This window comes from Aspergillus versicolor, assembly GCF_001890125.1.
Source record: "Aspergillus versicolor CBS 583.65 unplaced genomic scaffold ASPVEscaffold_1, whole genome shotgun sequence".
Lineage (NCBI taxonomy): Eukaryota > Fungi > Ascomycota > Eurotiomycetes > Eurotiales > Aspergillaceae > Aspergillus > Aspergillus versicolor.
This window is the reverse complement of record NW_024467524.1, coordinates 626,353-638,194: the sequence shown is the minus strand read 5'-3', so window position 1 is coordinate 638,194 and position 11,842 is coordinate 626,353. Positions and strand designations below refer to the sequence as shown.

At 51.9% G+C, this 11,842-nt stretch overlaps 3 protein-coding genes across 3 annotated transcripts; 2 read left to right on the top strand and 1 right to left on the bottom strand.

Moving 5' to 3' along the window:
• Positions 1 to 1,839: 1,839 nt before the first annotated feature.
• ASPVEDRAFT_118875 (integral membrane protein TmpA) lies at positions 1,840 to 3,318 on the top strand (the record flags this gene model as incomplete). The annotated part of the gene is made up of 1 exon (XM_040805646.1): positions 1,840 to 3,318. The coding sequence occupies one exon, from the start codon at positions 1,840 to 1,842 to the stop codon at positions 3,316 to 3,318; it is 1,479 nt and encodes a 492-aa protein (XP_040661777.1).
• Positions 3,319 to 4,258: 940 nt separating this feature from the next.
• Positions 4,259 to 5,830, bottom strand: ASPVEDRAFT_77787 (alpha-arrestin; the record flags this gene model as incomplete). Its single annotated transcript, XM_040816444.1, has 1 exon — positions 4,259 to 5,830. One exon carries the CDS (start codon positions 5,828 to 5,830, stop codon positions 4,259 to 4,261), a length of 1,572 nt encoding a protein of 523 aa, XP_040661776.1.
• Positions 5,831 to 10,130: 4,300 nt separating this feature from the next.
• On the top strand, positions 10,131 to 11,783 carry ASPVEDRAFT_181256 (tyrosine--tRNA ligase TYS1). Its single transcript, XM_040808874.1, has 4 exons — positions 10,131 to 10,790; positions 10,837 to 10,901; positions 10,959 to 11,025; positions 11,086 to 11,783. The coding sequence occupies exons 1-4, from the start codon at positions 10,232 to 10,234 to the stop codon at positions 11,559 to 11,561; spliced, it is 1,167 nt and encodes a 388-aa protein (XP_040661775.1). The 5' UTR covers positions 10,131 to 10,231; the 3' UTR covers positions 11,562 to 11,783.
• The last annotated feature ends 59 nt before the right edge of the window (positions 11,784 to 11,842 follow it).

Genomic DNA, 11,842 nt, shown 5'->3' with positions numbered 1-11,842 from the left:
GGACCGAAATCCTGGACGACGAACGAGCAAACCCCAGCAATGGTGCGAACATGTTCCCACTTCCCAACCCCAGGTCGGTCCGTCGCTCGATTTGAAAGACACCATCCAGCGCTTTGGGCAGAGGATGCTTCAACCGAGGCTTCGGGATCTCCCTATTGGCCGGCCTGATGTGGCTGAGGTCTGCCCCTTCAGTTCTCTGTTGCTGTCCCGTTCCTCCAGAAACCCACCTTCCAATCCTTCGCGGTCGAGCTGAACTTCTGAGCTAGAGAGCAGTGAGTTCCCGGGAAAGAGAGCTGCTCGGGTGACAGGCAACCAAGCGGAAAGTTAATTCTCCAAGATTCAAAGGAGGGCACCCTGTGTCCGCACTTTACCCGATCTTTCATAATGCACATGCAATCGCGTCTTGCTGCGGATGCATGCCAGGGCGCAACGTCCCGGACTGCTGCGTTGTTTCGCTCGAAAATTCCCAGGAATCAACGCACATGCGCGGCGGAATCCGGTTGCAGCTGCATCTCGCTGGAGTATTGGCTTGTCATAGTACCCCGCCCTAAAAAAAATCGACCAGGATAAGACGGGTGACAATTGCATTGATCCGCTGCTGATCTCAGCCCTCCACAGCTTCGACGCCATCCATCTGGCTGTCATCCACCCCACTAACCTAATTCAGGAGGATAGCAAAGTCCAGCCAGGCGGTCTCCCCAGTAGCCCCGCCAATTGCCAGCCTGTGCTGAAGCCAAAAGCAAGAAATTTGTGGGAACTTGGATCCGCGAAGTCCGTCAGGCATCTGCAGAGCGCAGATACCAGATGGAGACTTCGTTACATCCTCCGGCAACTCGGGCTCCACGAGTTTAGGCCCTTGGGAGCCCCTCAGCCATTCAGTCTCGTTTAGAACCACTCCAGTGTGCTCGCTAGAGTTCGGTGTATCCGATCGTCTTCTCGATTTTGTGCTTTTGACGGTGTCTCTGTGGGGCAATGCGGACGAACACCGCTGGTTTGTGGCGATTCTGACGAACGCCTTGGTTTATTCGTGCTGTCTTTCCATGTCGATCTTGTCACCCAGCGGGCTGGGCTGCACCTGGGCTACCTGCATCAGCCGGTTGAAAGAAGCTCTCGATCAGGCCGCGTCTTCACTGGCAGACACCACCACCCCAGAAGCGGGTCGGGATCCTTTGAGCTTTCCCACCCTGCAGTTACCATCGCTTGGCGCTACAGTATTCCCTATCGAGACTTGAGACAAAGAGAAACCGAGGCGATGCCGTTATATCTTGTGTGTTGCACGCTCATTGGGGCACATCATGTAGGACCTAACTTAGCGGGTAACGTTCCGTGGAAGAGACCCATTTCTGGAGACATCGGGCTGATGGTGACAGCTGGAACCCGAACCTTGGACCAAAAATCGAGGACTGATTTCTTTTCCCTGCCTTCGCACGGGAAGGGAGGGGAAAAAAGTTCCTTCTGAGATAAGAAGGGTGCCATGGTGGACCGACCATGTGGGCCCGGAGTTGTTGAGAGAACGATGGACCTACCTACTTTGGAGGACACGGCTGAAAAGCCCGATGCAGGTTGACACTCTAGGAAATATCTCGTCACGTAAACCGGAAGGTGTCAAGCGAAGGAATTCAAAAGAGACGTGCACCCTGCGCCGTGGAGACACCTCAGTGGTCGACTTGATTCTATATTCCTGCCTATGAGCACATGCCGTCACTTGTGGCTTCTTTTCGATTACTTACCTGATTTCCTCTCCATTATTATACCCCGTGACATTATAGAACTCTTATACTTCCCCCCCCTTCAACATTGGCATTCTGTATCAGCAGTCAGAACAGCAATTGAAGCGTCATGTCTCAAGTTGAGGAGGTCAAGGAGGTCATCGTCTCGAGGCCTCCAACAGCGGTGTGCGTCCCAGAGAGCCCAAGCGAAGCCAGCTTCGCAAGCATCGAGAAGTGCATCATCAAAGATGTCTCCGAGTTGATGATAAAGGACGAGTACAGCTATGACCTTGAGGCACAAAGTACCAAGAGGAGAGTGATTGCACCGATTCGGTATACATTCCTCAACATCTACCGTCGGCTCTTCACTCTCGTCTTTCTCGCCAACATCGGAGTCTTCATCTATGTGCTGATTGCACGTCGAAAACTTCTCGCGCTCATCAATGCTGCAGCAGCCAATCTGCTTGCATGCGGTCTTGCGAGACAGCCTCTGGTCGTGAACACCATCTTCTTCACGGTATGCTCGATACCAAGATCCGCACCACTTTGGATGCGCCGTATAGCATCCAAGGTGTACCATTATGGCGGCGTACATAGCGGATGCGGTGTTGCCTCCCTCGTCTGGTACTTGGGCTTCGTTGGCCAGTTCTCGCGAGAGTACTTCTCTCCCGGCAAAGGCATCACAACTCCATTTTCGGTGGCGCCAATCATCCTCACATACATTATCATGGCCCTTCTCTTGGCTATCATAATCGTCGCCTACCCAGGCTTCCGATTCAAGCGACACGACTATTTCGAACTCACCCACCGCTTCTCGGGCTGGCTGGTCATAGCCCTCTTCGTCGTCCTCCTCATGGTTTTCGTCCATGAGTTCTCCGCTGCCGAAGGCACACCTATGGGCCGATTCTTGATCGAGCTCCCAGCCTTCTGGTTCCTCATGGTTGTTGTCGCAGCAATCATCCAGCCCTGGCTACTCCTCCGCAAAGTCAAGGTCACACCCGAATACCTCTCCCCACACGCCATCCGCCTCCACTTCAATCACACAACAACCACCTTCGGCAAGGGCATCCAGCTCTCCAAACACCCACTCCGCGACTGGCACTCCTTCGCAACGTTCCCAGACGCCGACCTAGACGGAAACAGCTTCTCCAGCGTCGTCTCCAAAGCTGGCGACTGGACCTCCGCATGTATAAAAGAACAACCAACCGCGCTCTGGAAACGCGGCGTGCTCATGTACGGCTTCGCATACGCAATGCGGGTATACAAACGCGTGGTAGTCGTGACAACCGGATCCGGCATGGGCCCCTGCCTCTCCTTCCTCGGCGACGAGAACCGGCCCAGCCTCCGCGTCATCTGGCAGACGAGAGCACCCAAGCGGACCTACGGCAAGGGCGTACTGAATCTGGTGGGCAAGATGGATCCGAACCCTGTGATTATCGATACGAATTCGTCGGGTCGCCTCGACATGATTCCCCTGATTCGGCAGGTCGCGCGCGAGCATGACGCCGAGGCGATCTGTGTCGTCAGTAACCCGTTTGTGACGAAGAAGGTGGTTTTCGAGCTCGAGTCGATGGGGATACCGGCGTATGGACCGATTTTTGATTCATGATTGATACTATGAAAGATATGATTTTTGACTTTATTGATGTGGAATATATATGATCTTGATGATTTCAAGCAATGAAAAAGTGTTGTTGTTTTTTTTTTTAAGAAGTTTTGAGGTTGTGTTGTGCAGATGGTGCGGTGTGTGGCAGTGAGTGAGGGGTCTTAGAATTGGGCCTCAGTACGGTATATGATGGCGAGAGGGAGAAACTTAGGCCCCCCACCAACTGGCCGTGGGAACTTGACACTGTCCTCTGCATTCTGTGTTCAGCCCCCCGCATGAAATACTCTGCGTCGCAATGCATTGTGCTCGGACTTTGTCCTGTAGGGAACGAGATTGGCACATGCAGGGCGCTGGGTACAGTGAATCACTAACCAATTGGGAGTATTGCTGCGCCCAACCTTCCAAATCGTCTTCCTCGACGGGCTTAGGCCGAGGCTGCGGTTACAAGCGGGATGGTTATATAGCTTAATGAATATGATAAGTTAGAATACTCCATAGTGTGGACTTGTATGATATTATCATTATTGAAAAAGTAATACTAGTCAAGTATATCGTGAATCGTAATCGAAGCCGTCTGTATGGGTCGAAACAAAGAGAAAGTAAAACAGGACAATACTATGGTATGATGGGTATCATGCAAAACGATATATCCACCCCGATGCACATTGTAAGAGAGGAGACCTCGAAAACGCCCAAAGATACCGCAAATAAACTTTTTTTTCGTTGTCAAGTTGATATTAGAAGTCGCCCGGTGGAAGTGGCGACATAAAATAGTTTCGAACAAATGAAAGCAAAAAACAAAAAATAACAATCTCTTGGGGTAAAGGTGAGGCGAACAAGGATAGTCTTTATTTTCGATTTGTGGTCATTGCATTCGTAAGATTCATTAGTTCGTACCGGCCCGATGTCTTCGAGAGTAATTAAATTGATAAATCGCCGGTGTTTATGATTGTTGAGAGTCCGCAGATGGTGCTCGGTTTCGACTATTACCGATTTCCAGCGGCTCAGTGATTAAATCGTCGGTTGTCAGTCGACCTCGTCCACGGCAGGAGGAATTGGTGGAGGAGGTATCCAGTCGAAGGGAGTCCATTCGGTCCAACTCTTCATAGTCTGGAGTCGGCAGAGGTGAGCCATGGTAATCCTCCATGGTGCTTCTCCCATCGAGCATAGTATAGCCAGGAGGACTGGCAGGAACATCCTCGTACACCGGCGGCATTTCTTCGTCCCAACTAATACCGAGTCCGCTTCTTTCGGTAACGTGTAGGTTGAACTGCATGCGAAGGACGCGTGCCGCTCCTGTAGGTGTGATGAGCCTAGTGTTGCGGTTGGGGCAGAACTCTTCCGCAACGATCAACTCGATGACCAAATTGTGCTTCGCTTCGAGTCCACCTTGAGCCTCAAGGTCACACACTGGGTTGGATGTGGGGTTGATGCTGGCTTCAAACTCCATGCTGATCTCGCCTCCGGCAGTGTCGAAGTCTGACTTCCAGCCATCCTTCTCCTCGTTGTGGCCGATGATCCGAGTTTCCTGGTGCAGAACGCCCTTCCCCTCGCCACCAATCTTGTGGGTGTGTTTAGCGCAGGCCGTGGAGACGATCTTCTGGTGCTCCTCGATTCGCCACATCATCTTACGCAGCCGCCAACGAGTCTGGGTCTCATCCCCCTTGTCCAGGACTCCGCTCAGAGTCATCTGGACCGGAAATTTGCCAATAGGATGAACGACGGATGGAAGCACAATGCGGCCAGTCAGGTTGGTGGGCGGGAAGATTCGAATCGAGGACTTGTCGTTACCGGGAAGGATTGCGCGCCTAACGTGTAGAGGCATCTTGAAGTTGTACTCTTCACCGTTGATGTTGCGTCCGTGTGCTTGGAGGAAGTATTCAATCTGGCCCAAAGAGCTACTGCATGATGCTGGAACATCGCCAGGGAACAGGTAGCTGAAGGGGAAGTCGTGATCACCGCCCTTGAGAAGAAGGGGCTCAGTCAGGAAGTCCCAGCTTGTCATTTCCTCAGTCTTGGAAGCACAGTTCGGACAATCCCTTGAGACAGGCTTCTTTGTTGTCTTCTTGATCATGAGGCGCATATCGAACTTGTCCAGCGTGATGCCCGCAACCTCAGAAACATTGATTCTGAGACGGCCAGAAAACAGGGCTCCGGTCGAGTTGGCGGGAGTTCCGTAGCAAACGAGAGGCGGAGACTCAACAATGACATCAAGTTTAGCTGAAGCTGCAGCATCTTCAAAGCTGGTACGCTCCTTTGAGCGGCCTGCGCGTCCGGGGAGGCGGCGTTTGTCTTTGCTGTGGTCGCGGTATGTGTGGATAAAGTGGTCCATGGAGAAGGATAGGCGTCGCTCTGGTGAGTTTGGTCGAGAGGAATTCGTGCTTCTAGGTGTCCTTGGTGTGGAAGTGTGAGAGACATCGTTTACGGAAGTGGTTGAGGAAGAGTTGGAGTGAGGGAAGATCGAGTGGTGAGAGAGGGAGGGGCGGACAAGGTTGGAAAGGAGACGGCCCGGCATTGTGAAGAGAGTAGATTCGGAACTCTTGTAAAGCAAAACGGGGCCGAGAGTGGCAACAGGGATAGAGGAGACAGAAGGAACAAGTGTTTCGGCAGTGAGTTGGGCCTTGGGATTCTGTAAAGCTCCCTTGGTGTAGGCTATACAGCCAAAGCTGTGGTAGTAGTAGATGGCTATCTCAAGTGGTTCAGGACTCGATGCAGTGTTGCACAAGCTGTATGATGTAGTAAGCGGCTGCGCGCATAATCCCCTGGTGTGAGTAGGTAGTAAGAGTTGCAGCTAGCAGCGTGCTAATGGCAGGCGCGGGGTGTGGGAGAGCAGAGAGTAGTATAGCGGAGTATACGAATTGGAGGGAGGAGGCAAGAGGAAACAGTTTTGGATGAACCAAAAAGCGGGCGAGGCGCTGCCTTTGAATGACATTTGCATTTGTCTACTGACTCTTCTCGACTAGTTCTGGTTGACTACAACTGAAATTTTCTGAGCCACGCCGTAGATTCTCGTCGGTTCCCACATGTAACGGAGACAAATTTTTCTTGGTCTGGCCACCTTAAAGCGGACAATAAAAGCAGTTGCTGGTGGGGCTCATGTAGGGAAAAGGCGTCATAGTGGAGATTACTGCCTGTGACGGCGCGGTTTCCATACGTGACAATACATGATCTGGGCTTGGCGTCGCTGCTCCGAGGAGACTCTGAAGATCGATGTGAGCTCTCGGACAGTCCCAAGCTGTTTTGCATATACTAGAAGCATGCGAGGACCAGCTATCACCATAACAATGAGGTCGATGCGCTGCCGTCACCTGGCTAGTCTCTACTAACATGTCCAATGCTAGTCCGACCACCTCGGATGAGAACTCGGGATTATCTCCATGTACGTCCATCCTTCGCTTTTAGGCGAGCAGGACCTTGGAGGCACTTGAGCTAATTCTGAGGTGTCGACCATTCGAGAGATTATTCCAGACACAATCATGAATGCGTGTTCTCAGAAAGCGCATCCAACGGATCCCAAGCCCCGTGCGCGATGACTCACGGAAGATGGGGTCCGTCTCCATCTTGGGGTACTCCGGCTGTACGGAGTCGACTCGGTACGGAGTAAACTGCTGGATTTGTTCTCGACCTCAGTGATCTCCTAATATTGCGTGATCCAATGTCGACATGGAGATTGCTTAGTTGCTGGTCAAGTTTGCGCAACATGGCTCCCGAGATTCGGTCCAGGCGATGAAGTCTGACAAACTACCATGGTAAAGTCCGTGCTGGATGATCTTCAATGGTGTCATATGCTTGCAATAATTAGTGCACAAAGAGATGGGAAGGAGCCGGCGGGCTGAACCAACTCCGCCGGAAGTACTTGCTCGGGGCGATTTGCAGGATGGTTGTATACAGCACTCGACGGCTGGTACCGCGGGACAATACCGACTACGAGTAGCTGAATGGACTACCGTTAACCCAAGCAAGCAAAGACGGTGCGAATTGACGATCCAGAGTCTCGTGCTAAAACGTGGCTGTCTCTCAGCGCCTGACCAGGGAGCTGATTGCTGCCAGTGCTAGACCAGATGCCAGGTCAGCTGCCGTGAATCCGTGAATCCGTCATTGAGCCATCACGTGGCGACAGGAGGTCCCTGAAGGCTCTCCAGAGTCAGAAGCATTGACGCCTCTGTCGGCGGCCTGGGCGTAATCTTCGCCTGTTTGATCGGTGACCGGCACCGTTACAGGAACGTACCGTACAGTACAGCCTGGAAATCCGCACTAGTTGGAGATCCTTTTCCAACTGCGACCCAGGAGGGGCATGAAGAAGGGGGAAGTTCGGAATTTTCCTGGCCCAGCATCATGTAACCCATGTTATGGATCTCAGGGTTGTCCTCGTTGTCACGGCTCCACTTGCAAAAGGCAATGGCGGCTGTTTCTCCCTTCACGGCAGAAAATTCCACAAAGTTTTTGTTTCAGTGTTTTTCCCTTCCAAGGAAGCCGGAGGCCGTTCCGTTGGCTTTAGACTATGACTACGTATTATTGATGGTGGTGTCCGATTCTCCGCCAACCTGCCTGGTTTGGCTAGGCCTCCTAGGTCAAGAGACCCCAATGAACTGCAGGCGCCGTAGCGACGTGCTCGTTGTCCCCGGCGCCCATGCAATTCCCCGCAATGCAGGAAATTTAGCCGGTTGCGGGGGCGTTGCATCGTCTTGCCTCGCTTGCGCTGGGGCAGTCGACGCCGCAGTCAGCTGCTGAAAAAGCAAACAATCGAGGGACAGGCGGATGAAGTGAAGGGGGGAATCATTATACAGCCAGATCGGAGTATCAGATCAGATAGAAGGGATTGTTCTGGACAACCGCTGTCAACGCGGTCGTGGTCCCTTTTTCCGACATTTTTAGAAATTGCTGGCGAATGAGGACCCCCAGCGGCGAGCCCATTACCTAACAGATTCGTCGTGGATGCAACTTGCGCAAATGCCCAGTGCGTGGTTCTGGTTCCCGTAAGAACTTTCGCTAAGTTAATTCTCAGCCCACGAATGCGTCTTGCCTGCCGTCCCGATCGGGACTCTGCCGATTTTCAGTCCTCAACATCGGCATCAAGGTACATCATGCCATCTAGACATCGTCTCTTCTTCCGTGCCTTTTCCGGCGCGGGATTAGCATGACAAGGCGCCATCTCTTCCGACTACTCGTACTTTGTTTCTTCTTGGCTTTCGGATGCGCTGGCCGACTCGACGGAGTGATGCCCCCATCGCGATCAGACACCGATGCAGGACCGGAGTCGTATACGGTGTGACACCTGAGGCAGTGAAAAATACAGAGCAATATCGGACCGATGTCCGACTTTCACCATTTGGAGGCGGCTTTCGCCGCCCGCCTACTTTCTTCCCTTGCGCCTTGTCACGATCCTCCAACGTCAACTCTGACTGGTCCACTCGGCCGAGGATGGAGATGGTGGATCACGGGCGCTCTCAATTCTTCGGAACCAATCTGGAATCATCCACAGTGGACCACGCTTTCTGGAGCTGAGCCGAGTTTTCTCGGGGCGTAACGATTAATAGGGCCTCTGTTGACATTTGTTTCCCCTGCGGTTTCCCGGCGGTATGCGAAGCAAGCCGTCACAGGGGCGCTCAACACCCTCGACTATGGAGCATCAATTGCTTCAATTCGGTGTTCGATCTTAGCGGTTCCATACGAATTGCGCCAGATGGACTATAGGATACGGTGAGTATCAAAACCGCCCGTGACGATTGCAGAGTCAGGCACCGGATGGCGATATCAAACTCCTATTGGTCTTCCCGCGGGAAAGCCTGCTAGTGCGGCGGCTTTCAACCTCCCATCACATCAACGAATGGAGGGGTTCCTGGCCAGAATCTTCAAGAGGCCCAAGCTCGTAAGGAAAACGCGCAATCACCTGCTGTCCTTGTTTGAAGCTTGTCGACCGATGTCCATCAAACCCGGGCACCATGACCAATCATGTCTGTGTCTCATGACACCTTCCTGAACATCTTGGCATCACGCAAGAGAACCCGGCCCGGTTCCGAGAATTGCATGGCGATGCTCTCTTACCTCTCCTCCCCGGTCAAAGTCAGCGTCGTACACGGCTCACGGCCCGGGAGGCGATCCGCCTCGTTCAGCTCCTGCTGCCATTATTTGATATCACGTCGACATCTCAAAACATTATTCGAAGTGTCCGTAATCGGTACCCATCTAGCATGAGCTTCTATACGGTGTAGATATTTATTCGGACGAAACATGTTTCGGGTGAGACTATTTTTGGAGTTTACGCCACCTCCAGGTCATTCCTACAACATACTCTGCCATGAGCCGCCATGTCTTTCATTACATCTCACCGTCTTTCCGGATTATGGCGCTGAGCTATTAAGTTACATCTTGTTTGGTGACTCAGGTCTAGTCTTTCCGTGCAGGACTTCCCCCATACTGGACTTGCAGGCATGGTTTGTGGCTTGCTGCCTTTATAGTCCTTTCACAGTATAAGCTTACTATATAGTTGTAGACTACGACATATAAAAACAGTGCTTTTGACCTGCCCAACAGTGCTGAGCCATGTACTAAAAAGCACCCAAGGTAGCAACGCACTTGATCGGTGTTGAAAAGCATGCTATGATTAGTCGAGCTGGTACACAAAGAAAATGACGGAAAAGCTGATGAGATCACTCTGTATGCTCTACGACGATATTGTTTGACGACCATGTTCCTGGATGCCTGAGGCCTGATTCAACGCCAGGACCCAAATGCTGAGTCAGGGTGGCTGTCAGGGCCATTCCGATTTCCGACCGCCTTTCCGCCACCTGAGATCAAAGTGGCAGTAAATTTGAGGCGGGGTGAAGATCATGAGTCAAAAAAGTGTATCGATTTCATCCCACTATCCAAGCCCCTCCTCCCTCACGCGCCCACACAAATTTTCCAGCACGACGCGATGGCCACCATGGACGCCGCGGCAAAGGCCCGCCTCGATCTCATCACCGAGAACCTCGCAGAGACCCTCAACCCCGAGATCATCGAAAACATTCTCGCCGAAGGCCGAAACCCGCGTATTTACTGGGGAACCGCGACAACAGGACGCCCTCACACCGGTTACTTCGTTGCGGCGATCAAGATCGCCCAGTTGCTCGCTGCAGGATGTGAAGTCGTCGTGCTTCTAGCCGATATCCATGCCTTCCTGGACAACTTGAAGGCGCCTCTCGAGCTTGTCGAGAACCGCGCGAAATACTATTCCAAGGTCATCACGGCCATTCTCGAGTCTGTTGGCGTGCCGACTGAAAAGCTTGAGTTTGTCCTTGGTAGCTCCTACCAAAAGTCTCCTGAATACACAATGGATGTCTACAAGCTGTCATCCTTGGTAAGCGAACATGATGCCAAGAAGGCAGGTGCGGAGATTGTGAAACAGTCAGCGAATGCACCATTGAGTGGTCTTCTCTACTCTATTCTGCAGGTTCTTGATGAGCAGCACTTGAATGTTGATGCTCAGCTAGGAGGTAAGTTCTTTGCATCCCCATTCCTGGGTTATACTAAATATATTAGGCATGGACCAAAGAAAGCTTTTCGCAGCGGCTGTGGAATGGCTGCCCAAGATTGGATATAGAAAGGTGAGATAATAATAAATCATCCGACCTATAGCGAGCCCCATAACTAATGCATCCTAGCGTGCGCATTTGGTCACACCAATGGTTGCGGGTCTTAGCGGAGGCAAGATGAGCTCCAGTGTCCACGGTATGTTCTCCAGCTATTACGTTGTTATCGCAAGAAACTAATGCAGATTTCCCTATACAGACAGCAAGATCGACCTCCTCGACCCTCCAGATGTCATCTCGAAGAAGATCCGCAAGGCCGAGGCAGCCCCTAAAATCATCGAAGACAACGGTGTTATCGCCATGGTTGAGTTTGTCCTCCTCCCCGCAGCCGGTCTGAAGGGCAAGAAGGAATTCGTGGTGGAACGCCGAGACGCAGAGCCCTTGGTCTACACAGATATTGCCAAGTTGAAGGAGGACTACGAAAACGACGTTTTGACTCCACAATCACTAAAGCCCGCTGTCACAGCCGCCTTGACGAGCTTGATGGCACCCATCACGGAGGCCTACAACGCTTCGCCTGAGTGGCAGCAGATTACCGAACAGGCCTACCCACCACCTGTCGTGGAGAAGAAGCAGAAGAAGGTCAAGAGCAAGGGTACTCGCCACCCCGGGGCCAACAAGGAACAAACCCTTCCAGAACGCCCGAAGCCTACTGAACCCGAAACTCAAAACTGAACAATTGTATGCACATATAAGCGGTGTCGATTCATAAAATAACTGGAGTGTTAGATTAGACACAGTATATTTTCCAATGCATGACGTGTTTATGACTAGTCATCTTAAAAGTTCCATTACGTTATGTAGGGTCGAAGCCCTATATTGTTTCTCCAGAAGCTGCGCAAGCTGTGTAGGTTTATACGGAGAAGTCATCTTATCTTGTTCCCTTACACATCTTTCCTTCCCTAACATAATATTATGTGGCTCTGATGGCATGTAGAAGTACCATAATATATGAA

Bases quoted from the DNA above. Each gene is read 5' to 3' on its own strand.
- ASPVEDRAFT_181256 (XM_040808874.1), top strand. From the start codon at position 10,232: ATGGCCACCATGGACGCCGCGGCAAAGGCCCGCCTCGATCTCATCACC. The intron at 10,791-10,836 runs GTAAGTTCTTTG...TAAATATATTAG, and splicing joins TGTTGATGCTCAGCTAGGAG to GCATGGACCAAAGAAAGCTT. The intron at 10,902-10,958 runs GTGAGATAATAA...AATGCATCCTAG, and splicing joins CCAAGATTGGATATAGAAAG to CGTGCGCATTTGGTCACACC.